This window comes from Ciona robusta, chromosome 10 (assembly GCF_009617815.1).
Source record: "Ciona robusta chromosome 10, ASM961781v2".
NCBI lineage: Eukaryota > Metazoa > Chordata > Ascidiacea > Phlebobranchia > Cionidae > Ciona > Ciona robusta.
In genome coordinates, this window is record NC_143244.1 from 1,153,296 (window position 1) to 1,169,766 (window position 16,471).

General features: G+C 37.5%; 3 protein-coding genes and 4 non-coding genes across 11 annotated transcripts; 5 read left to right on the forward strand and 2 right to left on the reverse strand.

Annotated features, from left to right (window-relative positions):
- Positions 1-22: 22 nt before the first annotated feature.
- Positions 23-5,909, reverse strand: LOC149729325 (uncharacterized). Of its 4 annotated transcripts, none has more exons than XR_016385784.1 (5): positions 5,226-5,909; positions 4,890-5,084; positions 3,243-3,975; positions 1,589-2,323; positions 23-675 (listed from the first exon to the last, which is right to left on the reverse strand). XR_016385784.1 is itself a non-coding variant. In XM_089885977.1 (5 exons), exons 4-5 carry the CDS (start codon positions 1,698-1,700, stop codon positions 599-601), a joined length of 189 nt encoding a protein of 62 aa, XP_089742103.1. In that variant the 5' UTR covers positions 1,701-1,783; positions 1,924-2,323; positions 3,243-3,975; positions 4,890-5,909; the 3' UTR covers positions 23-598. The 4 variants fall into 4 exon arrangements, 2 of the variants coding, with proteins under 2 accessions (XP_089742103.1, XP_089742102.1); XR_016385785.1 differs by having other exon boundaries at positions 3,243-3,437; positions 3,576-3,975; positions 4,890-5,909; XM_089885977.1 differs by having other exon boundaries at positions 1,589-1,783; positions 1,924-2,323; positions 4,890-5,909.
- On the forward strand, positions 432-729 carry LOC149729326 (signal recognition particle RNA). Its single transcript, XR_016385951.1, has one exon.
- LOC149729327 (signal recognition particle RNA) lies at positions 2,080-2,377 on the forward strand. The gene has a single exon (XR_016385944.1).
- Positions 3,732-4,029, forward strand: LOC149729328 (signal recognition particle RNA). The gene has a single exon (XR_016385943.1).
- On the forward strand, positions 5,381-5,678 carry LOC149729329 (signal recognition particle RNA). The gene has a single exon (XR_016385945.1).
- A 143-nt stretch (positions 5,910-6,052) lies between the features above and the next one.
- Positions 6,053-12,415, reverse strand: LOC149729330 (alpha-1,3-mannosyl-glycoprotein 4-beta-N-acetylglucosaminyltransferase A-like). Of its 2 annotated transcripts, XM_089885964.1 has the most exons (7): positions 11,684-12,401; positions 11,395-11,556; positions 10,989-11,168; positions 9,063-9,275; positions 7,498-7,647; positions 6,821-6,936; positions 6,053-6,478 (listed from the first exon to the last, which is right to left on the reverse strand). In XM_089885964.1, the coding sequence occupies exons 1-7, from the start codon at positions 11,867-11,869 to the stop codon at positions 6,421-6,423; spliced, it is 1,065 nt and encodes a 354-aa protein (XP_089742090.1). In that variant the 5' UTR covers positions 11,870-12,401; the 3' UTR covers positions 6,053-6,420. The 2 variants fall into 2 exon arrangements, with proteins under 2 accessions (XP_089742090.1, XP_089742091.1); XM_089885965.1 differs by lacking the exon at positions 7,498-7,647 and having other exon boundaries at positions 11,684-12,415.
- Positions 12,416-13,035: 620 nt separating this feature from the next.
- On the forward strand, positions 13,036-16,425 carry LOC149729331 (uncharacterized). The gene is made up of 8 exons (XM_089885966.1): positions 13,036-13,316; positions 13,728-13,854; positions 14,202-14,248; positions 14,630-14,727; positions 15,068-15,155; positions 15,348-15,607; positions 15,914-16,008; positions 16,204-16,425. Exons 1-8 carry the CDS (start codon positions 13,161-13,163, stop codon positions 16,281-16,283), a joined length of 951 nt encoding a protein of 316 aa, XP_089742092.1. The 5' UTR covers positions 13,036-13,160; the 3' UTR covers positions 16,284-16,425.
- Positions 16,426-16,471: the final 46 nt, after the last annotated feature.

Consider the following 16,471-nt stretch of genomic DNA (forward strand, 5'->3'; position numbering starts at 1 on the left):
GTCGCACATATTAGTACGCTAATCAGCTAAAAGAGTTGATTTATTAAACAGTCATAACACAGTAATTGTGGTAACCTTGGTATGTAAGGTTATACACCTAACCTATGATCAAATGCATTTGACTTCCACGGCAATGATGAAATATAAGTTATGTTTAATTTCCGTCTTTGTATGTACAAAAGTGTTGTTTATTTAAAGATCCGGCCCACGGGTTTCAGGTTTGCGAAGTTTTTTGCAAGAGAGCAAAGTTTTAGGTCTACTGATGCTAAATTAACAACTAGTTTGTAAAAAATGAAAAAGCGAATCTATATCACTGCAACCAGCGCGAGTCAAACAGGATATTAGGGAAGTCGCTGTTCTTGTGACGTCACAGATTAGTGGGCGGAGCTTATGGCAGGATAATAAAGGGAAGCTTTCAATGGTAGATCGTCGCCGGGCGCAGTGGCGTGCGCTTGTAATCCAGCTACTTGGAGGCTTGGGTTGGAGGACGGTGTGAGGTTGGGAGCCCTGTGGCGCTCTGTCCTATGTCGATCGGGCGTCCGCGCTAAGCTCGGCGTCAATATGGACATCCCAGGGTAGCCTGAGGTGGCCAGGTTGTCTAAGGAGGAACGAACCGGGCGAGGCCCGAAAGGGAGCAGCCAAAAGTTCCCACGTTGATCAGTAGCGGGATAGCGCCTGTGAATAGGAAGAGTGTTACAGCCCAGTCAAAATCACGGAAACCAATCCTTTTGTTTTTTCTGATCTTTTTTTGCATTATAAACATTATTTTCTGCGGTTCTTCTTTATTATTTAAACCCTTTACGCGTTTACTTCTATATCGTATCGTGCTGTGGTTCGAATCTCAGACCGGTAAGATAGAGTCACAATACTTTCGGATCGTTACACTGGATTATATCTCTTTATGATTATTTTTCTTTCCATTAAAAGTCAAGCTTGAAAATAATTAAATATAAATGACTCGTTGTTTGTCTGCTGTATGTAGCGACCACAATCAGTTTAATTAAATGTAAATACATTTTAACAATAACCGTGTTTTAACGACCGTCATTTTGTCTCTGTTTTGTCTGTTCGTTTTAATTATTCTCTAATATTTGCTACTGTAATCGAAGGGATAAATAAAAGTGATTTTGTTTATAATAAGCCGGGTAAAGATGGGACACCTCTTCATTCCACCTTCTTATCCCACTTGGTAGCAAACGAAGAACATTAAAATAATTATAAACCTTATTCGTACGACTACCATAGACCGTTAATTGTTTAAAACAGGATCGGCATAATTGTATATAATGTGCTTAAAGTGTCCCTTGTTACTCCACAGAGCTAAACTATGTAACCTCGTAGTTTTATCCATCAATCCCAATATTGTTTCACAAAATTCCCAACCAAACTGCGCCACTAACAATTCAAGTTAAGCGTTCTAAATAAATTCAATCATGTCTGCATAATATGAACGAATTCTCTCGTGTTCGAACTATACCAGTATTTCTCTTGTATGTAATCTTTTAAATTTCATCATACAGATACAACATCATCATATACAGTTATATTCTGTAAGGATGAGCTACTACGGCGCAATACGCAAGGTTACCTGGGATGTAGACAAGAGTTGGTTCATCACCATACACAGTAGCGGCGATATGAGCCTGCAGTTCTGAGTAAGTCTTCTTATACAGTCTCCTTATACACGCGCCCACAACCATTCCTATGCGAGCATGAGAGTCATTGATTAGTAACGCATTGTACGAGACATGTGTGGAGTGTTTTGATTCGCGACGTTGGAATGCTGTAATGATCCAAGCATCAGTTATACGATCCTGTTGTATAACTTGAAACATATAACACTATATGAACATTTGGTGCATACGATATTGTAGGTGACAAATTTGAGGCGTTTATAAAAACAATACAGATTTGAATATTTACTTCTTGCCCGCTTTGTTATTAACAGCGAATCTATATCACTGCAACCAGCGCGAGTCAAACAGGATAATAGGGAAGTCGCTGTTCATGTGACGTCACAGATTAGTGGGCGGAGCTTATGGCAGGATAATAAAGGGTAGCTTTCGATGCTTGATCGTCGCCGGGCGCAGTGGCGTGCGCTTGTAATCCAGCTACTTGGAGGCTTGGGTTGGAGGACGGTGTGAGGTTGGGAGCCCTGTGGCGCTCTGTCCTATGTCGATCGGGCGTCCGCGCTAAGCTCGGCGTCAATATGGACATCCCATGGTAGCCTGAGGTGGCCAGGTTGTCTAAGGAGGAACGAACCGGGCGAGGCCCGAAAGGGAGCAGCCAAAAGTTCCCACGTTGATCAGTAGCGGGATAGCGCCTGTGAATAGGAAGAGTGTTACAGCCCAGTCAAAATCACGGAAACCAATCCTTTTGCGTTTTTTTCTGATCTTTTTTTTACATTATAAACATTATTTTTTGCTGTTCTTCTTTTTCATTTCAGCCCTTTACGCGTTCACTTTCATCGTATCGTGCTGTGGTTCGAATCTCAGCCCGGTAAGATGGAGTCACATTACTTTCGATTGTTCCAGTAAATTATATCTCTTTATGATCACTTTTCTTTCCATTAGAAGTCAAATTTAAAAATAATTTTATATAAATGACTGGTTGTTTTGTCTGTTCTATGTAGCGACCACAATCATTTCAATTAAATGTAAATACATTTTAACAATAACCGTGTTTTAACGGCCGTCATTTTGTATCTATATGCTGTCTGTTCGTTTTAATTATTCTCCAATCTTTGCTACCGTAATCGAAAGGATAAATAAAAGTGATTTTCTTTATAATAAGCGGGAACAGAAGGGACACGTCTTCATTCCATTTTCTCGTTCCATTTGGTAGTAAACGAAAAACATTAAAAGAAATATAAACCGTATCCTCGCGACTCACATAGAACGTTGTTAATTGTTTAAAACAGGATCGGTTGGTTGTATATAATGTGCTAAAGATGTCCCATGTTATCCCGCAGAACTATATAATGTAACCTTGTAGATTTATCCATCAATCACAATATTGTTTCACAAAATTCCCAACCAAACTGCGCCATTAACAATTCAAGTTAAGCGTTCTAAATAAATTCAATCCCGTTTGCATAATATGAACGAATTCTCTCGTATTACGAACTACACCAGTATTTCTCTTGTATGTAATCTTTTAAATTTCATCATACAGATACAATATCAACATATAAAGTTATATTCTATAAGGGTGAGCTACTACGGCGCAATACGCAAGGTTACCTGGGATGTAGACAAGAGTTGGTTCATCACCATACACAGTAGCGGCGATATGAGGCTGCAGTTCTGAGTAAGTCTTCTTATACAGTCTCCTTATACACACGCCCACAACCATTCCTATGCGAGCATGAGAGTCATTGATTAGGAACGCATTGTACGAGACATGTGTGGAGTGTTTTGATTCGCGACGTTGGAATGCTGTAATGATCCAAGCATCAGTTATACGATCCTGTTGTATAACTTGAAACATATAACACTATGAACATTTGGTGCATACGATATTGTAGGTGACAAATTTGAGGCGTTTATAAAAACAATACAGATTTGAATATTTACTTCTTGCCCGCTTTGTTATTAACAGCGAATCTATATCACTGCAACCAGCGCGAGTCAAACAGGATAATAGGGAAGTCGCTGTTCATGTGACGTCACAGATTAGTGGGCGGAGCTTATGGCAGGATAATAAAGGGTAGCTTTCGATGCTTGATCGTCGCCGGGCGCAGTGGCGTGCGCTTGTAATCCAGCTACTTGGAGGCTTGGGTTGGAGGACGGTGTGAGGTTGGGAGCCCTGTGGCGCTCTGTCCTATGTCGATCGGGCGTCCGCGCTAAGCTCGGCGTCAATATGGATATCCCAGGGTAGCCTGAGGTGGCCAGGTTGGCTAAGGAGGAACGAACCGGGCGAGGCCCGAAAGGGAGCAGCCAAAAGTTCCCACGTTGATCAGTAGCGGGATAGCGCCTGTGAATAGGAAGAGTGTTACAGCCCAGTCAAAATCACGGAAACCAATCCTTTTGTTTTTTCTGATCTTTTTTTGCATTATAAACATTATCTTCTGCGGTTCTTCTTTATTATTTAAACCCTTTACGCGTTTACTTCTATCGTATCGTGCTGTGGTTCGAATCTCAGCTCGGTAAGATAGAGTCACAATACTTTCAGATCGTTACACTGGATTATATCTCTTTATGATTATTTTTCTTTCCATTAAAAGTCAAGCTTGAAAATAATTAAATATAAATGACTCGTTGTTTGTCTGCTGTATGTAGCGACCACGATCATTTCAATTAAATGTAAATACATTTTAACAATAACCGTGTTTTAACGACTGTTTTTTTGTATCTATATATGCTGTCTGTTCGTTTTAATTATTCTTTAAACTTCGCTACTGTAATTGAAAGGGTAAATAAAAGTGATTTTCTTTATAATAAAACGGAAAAAGATGGGACACCTTTTCATTCTATTTAATTTTCCCATTTGGTAGTAAACGAAGAACATTCAAAGAATTACGAAAACATAGCCTCTCGACTACCATAGACCGTTAAATGTTTAAAAAAGGATCGGTTGATTGTATATAATGTGCTAAAGACCTCCCATGTTACCCAACAGAACTATAATATGTAACCTTAAAGTTTTAACCAGCAATCACAATATTGTTTCACAAAATTCCCAACCAAACTGCGCCACCAACAATCCGATGTAAGCGTTCTAAATAAATTCAATCTTGTCTGCATATTATGAACGAATTCTCTCGTGTTAAGAACTACCAGTATTTCTCTTGCATGCAATCTTTTAAATTTCATCATACAGATACAATATCAACATATAAAGTTATGTTCTATAAGGATGAGCTACTACGGCGTAATACGCAAGGTTACCTGGGATGTAGACAAGAGTTGGTTCATCACCATACACAGTAGCGGCGATATGAGCCTGCAGTTCTGAGTAAGTCTTCTTATACAGTCTCCTTATACACACGCCCACAACCATTCCTATGCGAGCATGAGAGTCATTGATTAGGAACGCATTGTACGAGACATGTGTGGAGTGTTTTGATTCGCGACGTTGGAATGCTGTAATGATCCAAGCATCAGTTATACGATCCTGTTGTATAACTTGAAACATATAACACTATATGAACATTTGGTGCATACGATATTGTAGGTGACAAAATTTGAGGCGTTTATAAAAACAATACAGATTTTGATATTTACTTTTGCCCGCTTTGTTATTAACAGCGAATCTATATCACTGCAACCAGCGCGAGTCAAACAGGATAATAGGAAAGTCGCTGTTCTTGTGACGTCACAGATTAGTGGGCGGAGCTTATGGCAGGATAATAAAGGGAAGCTTTCGATGGTCTAACATCGCCGGGCGCAGTGGCGTGCGCTTGTAATCCAGCTACTTGGAGGCTTGGGTTGGAGGACGGTGTGAGGTTGGGAGCCCTGTGGCGCTCTGTCCTATGTCGATCGGGCGTCCGCGCTAAGCTCGGCGTCAATATGGACATCCCAGGGTAGCCTGAGGTGGCCAGGTTGTCTAAGGAGGAACGAACCGGGCGAGGCCCGAAAGGGAGCAGCCAAAAGTTCCCACGTTGATCAGTAGCGGGATAGCGCCTGTGAATAGGAAGAGTGTTACAGCCGAGTCAAAATCACGGAAACCAATCCTTTTGTTTTTTTTTCTAATCTTTGTTTACATTATCAACATTATTTTCTGCGGTTCTCTTTTGTTCATTTAAACCCCTTACGTCTCCACTAACATCGTATCGTGGGTTCGAATCCCAACCCGGTAAGTTAGGTCGTGTTTACAATTAACAACGGCTTTTTCAATATTTTTTGTTTTCCAGAAAGTGGGAAAATAATTTATAAAAATAGGGGTTTGCGTACTGCATATGGAACAGCTATTTATAGTGTGCACTACTAAAAATTCTTAAGTCTTTCCCCAAAAAAGTGCGCCTTTTTTTCAATATACCGAACAGTTACTTAGTCTTATACAATGAACTTACACTTAAATATAAATCTTGACTGCATACAAAAGTAAAATATTAGATTCGTTTCACTTTTTTAATTTCGATACAATATAAGATATTTAGAAATGAGCAATAAATAGAAATATTGCATAATTTGGTTGCAGTAGTAGGTAAGCGGGACACTGGAAAACAAGAATCAGTAAAGGGAAAGTACCGACAGGTGGTTAACGAGGTCGCGAGCACCATCAGTGGTAATGACACGTTCGAAAGGACAATACGACGTCATCATCATATATTGTTACGTAACAATTTTGTAACCAATGACGTCATATTATATATGAAATCACAGCTATATCAACGTAATAAAGGAATCGAAGAGTCGTTGCGTCATCGCGTGTTACGTCATCATCAGATTGGAATTTCCCAGAGCCGAAACTGCGACATCACCCGACAAATGAATTATCTTTAAGCAATTGTTGCTTTCCTTTCAACGATGATATTCTGCGAGTGAAAGATTGTGAGTATGTAGGAGTATGAAGAAATAAATATATGTAACTTATATATATCTCCGCCTGGCGAGGCAACTAAAGTCGTTATAACACGGGTGTTCTGTTTTATACACCTCGTACCTGCTTACCAGCTACCACGAATGTAACTGTGTGGGTCATTGTTATTTGTTTGTCTTCTTAAAATAATTGACAATTTAGACAACCCATTAATTGGCCACTGGGTTGGAGCAATTGCCATGTCTTGTCTAAAGACACGAACGCTTATAACCCCAAACTTCCTTAACTCCAACCCCTGTGGCATGGCCAGTATCACATTCGGGGAGTCCCCACCAACCTGCCGATATGCTGAAACAACGCAGGTCTGTATTCTTTCATATATTCCTTCCTTCGTGCGAAACATTGCTTCTGTGATTCGTCGTAACTACAAACCTCAGTGCCCACGTAGTCGATCTGTGTGTGCGGTAATATAATATTAAAGCAATCAAACTTAAGCCTAAGCGTAAGCCTATGCAATCAAATATAAAGGGTCTACATTGCATAATAAGCGGATTTAAACAGATTAGAAACTTAGTATATTATTACTTTTATGGATTAAGTTTAAAGCAACTTGTTTGCCAATAACGGCTATAGGTTAGTTTGGATAACTTCGCACGAAAAACTCGGCGGGTTTAAAGAGTGGTCCTATTACACATCACCATACATTGGTGACAGTTCCACAAGACGGGGCACCTTTAGCACATATTATCCAAGTATTCTGATCGCGTTTTAAACAATTACCAATGGTCTATAGAAGTTGTGAGGATACAGTTTTGAAATTCTTTAATTGTTCCAAACCAAATGGAACGAGAAAGTAGAATAAAAAGGTGTCCCATGTTCCCCCAACCTAATATCCATCGCGTGTATAACTGGTAATTTAGACAACCCATTAGTAACCGATAATATGACAAATTAAAGTTACGTATCTTAACCTTTTCGCCTATAATAATATTCATTCATGCTCATAATACGAACCTGTAGCCAGTCCAGTGGCTTACGATTCCAAAATATATGAATAAACGCTGCATATGATGGTAAGGTACGAGCACGGAATAACTTTCCTATTGCTCCAAGTGAACAAAACGAAACGAAGAAATAATCGGTTGATTCGATCGACTCAGCGTGCTAAAATATTGGAATATTTGTTCAGGACATACATTTGTATAATTAGGGCATAATTGTAAAAAAACTGGAAAAACAAGATTACGAAATATATAATATAGTAAGGTGGGGGGAGACGGGACACCTTTAGCGCATAATTACCAAACATCCCGATCGTGTTTTACAATTAACAACGGTCTATTTAAGTGGTATTTGTTTACCACAAAGTGGGAAAATAAATTAGAATGAAAAGGTGTCCCATATTTCCAACCCTACTATATCATTTGCTACATCAGGTATCCATCTTACTTCACACTCACAGTACTAAATGTATATATGTCCAATTAATAAGTTGTGATGTATTTGTTTATTGCGTATCTTTGTAAAGTAACGCCGTTCAAGTAATTATACTACATATGTTAATACATTCTATACATTACAGCAGTCGCACATACGTGTTAACCAGTGCAGTCATCAATAGCCGGGGGGGATGAGTAATCCTTAGACGTATTGTTATATTAATGCAGCTTTTAAAGCGGCTTATACTTAAGTTTGGGTCAATATTCAGAAGGCAAACCAAGTATACGTTGCTACATGTGTGTGATTAAATTTTGTGCCGATTATATCAACTGTAAGTAAAGTCATCATGTTAATTGTTTCATTTTTTAACAAAATCTAGGGGGACATTGTTAAAATGCAGTTACATTTATATATTGCGAAAAATGGGGAACTCATTGATTAATATGTTGATAATTATTTATCAAGGTGTATAGCTAGGGTGCTCTAAAACACATTATATCACGCACGTTTAAAAAACATTTATAAATGTCTGATGTGTGACATCACGACACACAGTAACATGCAGTTCCATTTAAAACACAAACCGCACGACAATGTAATTGTTTGGCGCACATCCGGCCGATCCGGCTAATATAGACTACTGTGGGGGAAGATGGGACACCTTTATCACTTAATATTCAAATATCCCGATCATGCTTTAAATAATTAACAACGGTCAATGAAAGTTGCGAGCATACGATTGTATAATTCTCTGTATGTTCTTTGTTTACTACCAAATGAAAGTGTGTTCCATTTTCCCCCACCCTACTATACACTTATATAGCAATTTAAACAGTAGTAAGAATACAAAATACCAGTCTCAAGACCTTGTTTTAGTTGTAACATTTTGTGTGACGTGTTCTAATAACTGTCGCTGTGTTACATATTCCCGACTGTTGGTTGTTTTATTTTATTTGACCTTCGCTACTGCATTCAAAGAGATAAATAAAATTGTGTATTGTTATATGTAAAGAACGCTATGTAGAGGGGTATAAAACAGAACATCCATGTTATAACGACCGTCCACGGCACTCTACACAAGCATGAAGCAAGTTGCATTTACTCATAATTAACATATAGGTATCACAGCAAGCAGTTACCTTTATAATTGAATCCATATATCCTACACTTGATAACACATCATCCTCAAGCATAAGATAATAGGCAGGGTTCATATGGTAAATATACATCATTAGAAATATCTGGTCTAGGTTCTGCTTGGAACGCCACTTTATTCGTTCTTTTGGGTCCCCAAAACTTGGGGGAAGTACCTCCTCCCAGTCGGGGTAAAAGTTGAGTGGGGGGCTGATTACCTGTGGGTGGAAAAGGGAAATTTGCAAAAAAAATGAGGGGATTTAAAAATACCTAACAAATGAATTTGAGCACTATGTGTATGTATGTGTAAATACAAATAGATAAAAGTTACCAAATATCGACATACGGTACACGTTTGTGTGTTCCACGATACGTATAACACACTGACTTATATAATAGAGATAACGTCCAACTGCTTGTAAAATACAACACTGGTCTATTTTACTTTGATTATAGTTGCTTTTTATAAAAGGTAGTATACGATATCATTCGTTGCTCTACCTAGCATATCACGTATATTTGTCGCCGATTAAGTTAGTTAGCGTTTGGCTGGGACGTCTGGAGTATGACCGGTTTCACGCGCGACGCATCATGTTGTGGTACCTTAATTTAAAGAGACAGAGGGACTCACTAATTACACATGCCATCGACGCAACTTCAACATGCTTAAGGGAGCTTCTCCTTACTACGTCACACTGGAGAACTATGGTTTTATTGTATAGTACCGTGGGGGAATATGGGACGCCTTTAGCGCATAATATCCAAATATCCGAACCGTATTTTAAACAATTAACAACGGTCTATGGAAGTCGTGAGGATACGGTTTCATAATTCTTTGAATATTGTTTGTTTACTACCAAACAGGCCTAGAAAATAGAATGTTTAGGTGTCCCATCTCACCCCATCCTACTATATATATTAATTAATATTATATATATTTTTAGTTTGTAGGGGGCGCTGTTAGCACTGAGTTTTACTAAGAATTTAAAGAATATAAGTACAACCAAGTTATGAAAGTATATTACTACATCCTTAATTAAGAAGTATTGCATTATTTTTAGTTTGAAAAATCCACAAAATCCCCTTTATAACAACATCATATAAATATATCGCTTACTTAAACGGCTATGTGCCGGAAAAAAAGACAAATGCGTGCCGCGTAACTATGTTTAATTAGCAATATGTTTTGTCAATTTTTGGTAAATATATTTAGCATTTGTTTTAAATGTTCACAAACAGTTGACTGGGTCCATAATAAGTGTGTGAATAGCATAAATGAAAAACAAAGTTTCCTAAACCGGGTTCTTAAATACTGCTAGATTAGCACTGATTGAGTTGCACTGCTATGTTGGTTCATTGAATTATTTAAAGGCCAGCAGTAACTGTTGGCAACGTCAGCAGCTGCTAGTTGCCACACGCCTTTTCGTCGTGGTCAGGGACCTGTTTTCTTCAATTAATCAATAACTACTAGACCGCTATCACCAATAATCAGATGATTATAAAAGCAACGACATTTTGTTGAACTTCGCGGGGAAATAATATAAACTGGGTTTTAAAATGTAAGTAGAATGGCGTAGCGTTGGCGGAAAATTGAAATGTCGAGCCAAATGAGAAACATATTTCTGTTTTCACTCATGGGATGTGAGCTGTGGTCTCTTTGAAAGGTACACCCACGTCCCAGGTAGTGCCTGCTGCCTATTAACTCAACTCTTAAATACAACCTCAGTGTCATATCATGTCAGTTTGCTTGTCGGAAAATGACAGTTTATTGATTACTTTTAACCGGGATTTTCTGGCAAAGTCGCCGATGTGAAATGAGGTTTTCCTACATTAGAAATTGTTTATTATACCTGCAGTGTACCGTCTTCGACTTCGTTCGGGAAATTTTCAGTGAAATGAGGTTTTCCTACATTAGAAATTGTTTATTATACCTGCAGTGTACCGTCTTCGACTTCGTTCGGGAAATTTTCAGAAATTTCGCGGGCTTGGGAGCGCACGAATTCCGTGTCCAACTCTCCGATGTATATTACAATAGCTGTATCGTTACGCCGGGGTTCGATGTTCTTCAGAAGTGAATCGATCGTCTGGTGCAAGTAACTTATGCCTTCTCGCTGCAAAACCCGCAAATAAAATCGATGGCTTATTTATGCCGATTCCCAGGGCAGTTAAATTACTTTACGAATAATAGCATGCGACATGTTGGACAGCATGTAAAACTGTGTTGAACACGGACATTATAACATTAGATTGTGGCCAATATTTTGTCACCGTTAATCATCTAAACGTTAACCTAAAAAAAACAATGCGTTTGACGTTTTGTTTTAATAAGTTGTATACCTGTATCGTAGGAATGCCGATAACAACTTTAGTTTGTTTGCTGGCATGCCCCAGCTTGAAACCTGGTATTGGGTTGGCGAGATCTCCAGATAATGGGAAACCAGGATATAGTGGGTGACTGTACTTAGACGATGATCCCACTTTTTGCGTTGGTGCAACATTCTATGTGGAATCAAACACAAGTTAGTACCGCAGTATATATACCGTATATATCAATGCTCTTAAAGATATACCCGGACGCGAAAAGCGTATAAGAAGTTATGTAAACACTTATAGATACCACACGTACGTTCTGAACATCAGCTACAGTCCCATGAAAACTTTTCGATGCCTGAAGCGCAATTTCTTTTTGAACTTCATTTTTGAGACGAAAAAAGTTTCTTGAGTTGGTAAGAGCAATATAATAAACGGTAGATAGACCGTACAAGATTAATATTACGACCCAAACAGTATGTTTGCTTTGAAATCGTACCATTTAGGCTCAAATATTTTTAACACACACTTTCGTTAATCTATATCTGAACATAATGCTAAATACTTAGGCGTACGGTATAAGAAATATACTAAAACTTCTCCAATACAGTTATACTATTAAAACGTCATTCTAAAATCTAGACCTAACGTTACGCATATATATGTACAACTGTAAGCAGCTGAGATAGATTTGTCGCTGTACTGTGAAACAGTGTGTCACCGGATTCTGTCTGATTACACCCGATGTCTGCCATTGTTTTTGTGGCTGTGCTCTCGAGATATACAGCCAAATAAAACTATATATACACAACTTGAACTAAAGGCACTAAACAGTCTTTCTTGGCGGCCATTTTCATTGATATTGTTGTTTTCAGCTTTACTGACATAATAGCATCCTGAAATGTGATCTGTTCACAGCAGAAGACGTCTGAGCGACCATACGCGAATTCGTATACAAAATTTAATGCGATCGTCGAAGTATTACTTCCTTTTCGTTACTGAAGAGCTGGCGCATGAGCTAAACAGAACAAGCACTTGTTACATGCGCCCAGAGGCTATAACAACAGACTCTTCTGATTAAACTGTTGTCGTCATAACATTGTCTGTGACGTTCATAAAGAAAAAATCCCAAAACAAAAGGAGTCGATCTTTCTTCCAAACATCGTTAGAAAGTACCAGCGTCAATAATTGATTATACAATGCATTACTGCTGCAACCTCGTTGACCAATAATTACGTAGAACGAACATTTGAATTGATTTCGTAGTGTACGTCATGCGAGATTATACGTAATCAGCAGATGCAAATGACGTATCATTATCTGTAAATATTTCAAAAAATTCACTGCAGGGGAAGCTTTATTTACACGGGACACAATATACTATTTTCGATATAAATTTGGAATTTCCACACAATCTTGCTTTTTTAAATTTAGAATTTTCAAACAGAAAGCAGTTTTTACACGTTACCAGGGCACGTATATTATCGACTGTGTGCGTTACTGATTGAAAATGTAAATATGTAGTTACATGATTGTTATGCAATCAAATATTATCGTACAAACATAAAAACCTCTAGCCTACTTGAACTTTAATTTTAACATGTGTTCGATATGTAAATTCTGCTAACCCAAATAGAAATCCTATAGTTAAAATTCAAACATGATTTCTATCGATGTGCGATTTGGATTCGTCGGGATTTTAATTCTTATTTGATTGTTACGTAAAGGATATTGAAAGGAAAGTTGTCGCAGAATTGATTTACAATTTTAAAGAAGACTTCCAGGTATCCAGGATGAATCCGCAAGGGCATTCAATACACGGTATGCCTGGTACGATTCCCAACTCCAGCGGGAACCGCCAACAAATGTCGTCAAATCCAAGTTTAACTCATCATCAATTAACAAATGTAATGCCTCATTCACAACCACACAATACCTTTTCACATCAGGTAAAAAAGATGTTTATAATTTTTAAGCCAAAATTTTCTTGTTTTTTTACCATTTCCTTTCATCCTTACAGTTGTTTTTTTTTTTTTCATTTAAACAATTCTTGCTTACTTGTCATTTAGTGTTAAGATTATAAAATTATGTAAAAATGCGTTGCATACAAAATGTATACCAACAAACTCATGCCGTTTAAATAAATAGCCTAATGATAACTTTTCCTTCAATCTGCTGGATGCCAGTTTTAACTACATGGTTCACGCTTACCAGCCATTCAAGGAAGCTTAACCTTAAAAAAATTATACCAACGACTCAATGTGAACATGCATTTCAAAATAAACAAAAAAATTAAAAATTTCAATTTTTTTCCATATATTGGCATTTTAAAGTTAAATTATATTTTTACGTTATTACAGATGGGAGGCAACTCGCTACATTTACCAAACCCAAGCGGATACAGTCAACAAATGCAACCCCATCATCAGATTGGATACAAACAAACTTATGCTACAAAGAATATTACAGATAATAACGAACAAACAAGTACAAATATTATTTACTTCTTTTTTAAGTTCATTGTCATAACATGTTCATTTCCCTGTTTGACTCTTGATTTGTTACTGTTAGCTACATTTATATAGAGATTTACTATTACATGCAATTTGCCAATTACCCATTTTGAGCATGCAATATTATTCTAAAGTCTATTAAATATCCATTGCAATAAAGGAGATTAAAATGCATTTTATTTTTTTAAATACCTCTTAGAAGTGTCCAGCAGTTAGTGCCATGGCAATTTTTTTGCTGCAGTAGAAACAAAGCTGTAATCGTCTCCTTAACTTCTCTAAACAGTTATTCAGCTTTACAATATAAGTTACTAATATTTTCAGATGAACAACAAAGACAAGATACCTTACAAACTACATCGCGGTCACAGGTAAATTTTATTTAAGGATTCCATTTATGCTGTAAAATTCCACCATTGACATTCACATTGTCCAATCCCATGGGCACGCCTTCCTCAATCTCACATGGTATACTTGTAGGCTTGACACTGCTACTATGTCGGTGCATGGCATCTTGTGAACGTGTTAGTAGAAATCCCCCTAGAAAATCATTCACGAAGTTGGATATGTGATAACTTGTAAGCGGACAGAAGGGGTATAAAAAAGAACACCCGTTTTGTAGCAACCTTCATTTTGTAGCAATGTTCTTCTTTCACAAGAGTATAAATAAGGTTATAGTCATTCAGTCATTCAGTTCTTTATAATGGATTTGAAAATATAAGATTTAAAAGTAACAATAAATAAACCACCAGATTCAAGGCCCACCTTCCATATCAACTCCTTATTCAAGCGTTCATCCAATGACACCAAGGACACCAGCAGAGTTTGGTGTTGGACCTCCACAACTACAGTCAGTATTGATCAAAAATATCATTGGCGTGGCAACCAGACAAAAATAAAGGGGGGACAATAAAATTCCATAATCCCCCTGGTTGTGCCAAGTTGTGTGGCAACAGGGCCTGTTAGTAGTAACTGCGGGTAAAAAACATGAATGTGAATTGCTGTTTCGGTTTTAGATGCTTCTCTGGCTGCTATACAATAGTTCATTTTATACAAACTTGACAAATATGTTGTTTAAATGCCTCGAATTGCTATGGTATTTTGAAAGATAGGGATAATAGTTTGTTGGTTCTTTGCACAGTTACAACAGAATTAAAATTGTTTGTAAATTAAACTTTACATTTTATCAGAAACATCGTATCTACGGTCAACCTTGATACAAAGCTTGATTTAAAGAGAATTGCCCTTCATGCAAGAAATGCTGAATATAATCCCAAGGTCAGTGCTCAAAATGCCTATGCTTAATATATCATATATTACCTATATACTGTGATGTTTTTGTTAAACCATAATTATTGCACACACCATGCCACAATTGGTAAAATAACTTGGGAACAACACGTATATATACAATCACCTATAAACTTCAGCAACTATTTAAATGCAATAATTTCAATTTCTTTCCTTTAGCGATTTGCAGCTGTTATCATGAGAATTAGAGAACCAAGAACCACAGCTCTTATCTTTAGCTCTGGTAAGATGGTGTGTACAGGAGCAAAGAGTGAGAATGCATCTCGGTTAGCTGCAAGAAAATACGCTCGTGTCGTGCAAAAACTTGGTTTTCCTGCAAAGTTTATCGATTTTAAGATACAGAATATGGTGGGGAGTGTGGATGTAAAGTTTCCTATCAGACTGGAAGGATTGGTGTTGGCACACAGTCAGTTCTCAAGGTAAGCTCAGAAAGCATAGGAGCCAAACATTTCGTGGGGTAATTAATTAGGACCTTAAAATTCTTTCCCATGACGTGTCCAAACTGCAGGCCGTCACCCACATAGAGTAGACCCTGCAATAGATTATGATATGTGGATAGTCTGGCTACACATAATAAAGGGTGCATTAACATAGGATAGGATCCAAAGAGTACCCTTGTTCGTTGTTCTTTAAAAGATGTGTGCTTATTTTAGTAAAAACATTTATAAATCATTTTTTAAAGTTTTTAGACCAAGTAAAATACTTAAACATTTTTACTCTTTCAGTTATGAGCCTGAGCTTTTCCCTGGATTAATTTACAGAATGGTGAAACCAAGGATTGTACTTCTTATATTTGTGTCTGGTAAAGTAGTTCTAACAGGTATGTGAATATAATTCATTTCTGTGAGGGTAAGGTCCCATAACAAGTTACATCAGGAGAATAAAGGCATGACTTTGTATACTATGAGTAGTTGTGTAATAAAATTTAATCGAATGTGCTGTTTAACAGTACTACAATAGTACAATATACCTTTTGTTATTCTCAGTATATTTTTGTATTCATGTATTTTTAAAGGTGCCAAAGTATATAATGAGATAGAGGAAGCATTCAACAACATATATCCGATACTAAAGGGGTATAGGAAGACTTCTTAAAGATATTGGTACATTGTGGCCCAAAGTTCACGCCATTCCACGAACTGAACTCTTCGTTTTTTTTCTTTGCTTTACTTGCATTTTACGTTGCAGGATCGTGTGTTTATTGCGCAATCATAAAATAAACGACGACTTTTCACAACTTGTAGTTGGAATTTAAACATAAAACACTTTGGTTCACCTCAAAA

What these genes read in the sequence shown, in the direction of transcription:
- LOC149729325 (XM_089885976.1), bottom strand. Translation starts at nt 1,835, where the DNA reads ATGTTTCAAGTTATACAACAGGATCGTATAACTGATGCTTGGATCATT. An exon ending in AACTCTTGTCTACATCCCAG is followed by an intron (nt 676 to 1,588) that starts GTAACCTTGCGT and finishes TCCTATTCACAG; the next exon opens with GCGCTATCCCGCTACTGATC.
- LOC149729330 (XM_089885964.1), bottom strand. Translation starts at nt 11,869, where the DNA reads ATGGTACGATTTCAAAGCAAACATACTGTTTGGGTCGTAATATTAATC. An exon ending in TCGAAGACGGTACACTGCAG is followed by an intron (nt 9,276 to 10,988) that starts GTATAATAAACA and finishes TTCCACCCACAG; the next exon opens with GTAATCAGCCCCCCACTCAA. An exon ending in ATATGGATTCAATTATAAAG is followed by an intron (nt 7,648 to 9,062) that starts GTAACTGCTTGC and finishes CCAATATTTTAG; the next exon opens with CACGCTGAGTCGATCGAATC.
- LOC149729331 (XM_089885966.1), top strand. Translation starts at nt 13,161, where the DNA reads ATGAATCCGCAAGGGCATTCAATACACGGTATGCCTGGTACGATTCCC. An exon ending in ACAATACCTTTTCACATCAG is followed by an intron (nt 13,317 to 13,727) that starts GTAAAAAAGATG and finishes ACGTTATTACAG; the next exon opens with ATGGGAGGCAACTCGCTACA. An exon ending in AAACTACATCGCGGTCACAG is followed by an intron (nt 14,249 to 14,629) that starts GTAAATTTTATT and finishes ATAAACCACCAG; the next exon opens with ATTCAAGGCCCACCTTCCAT.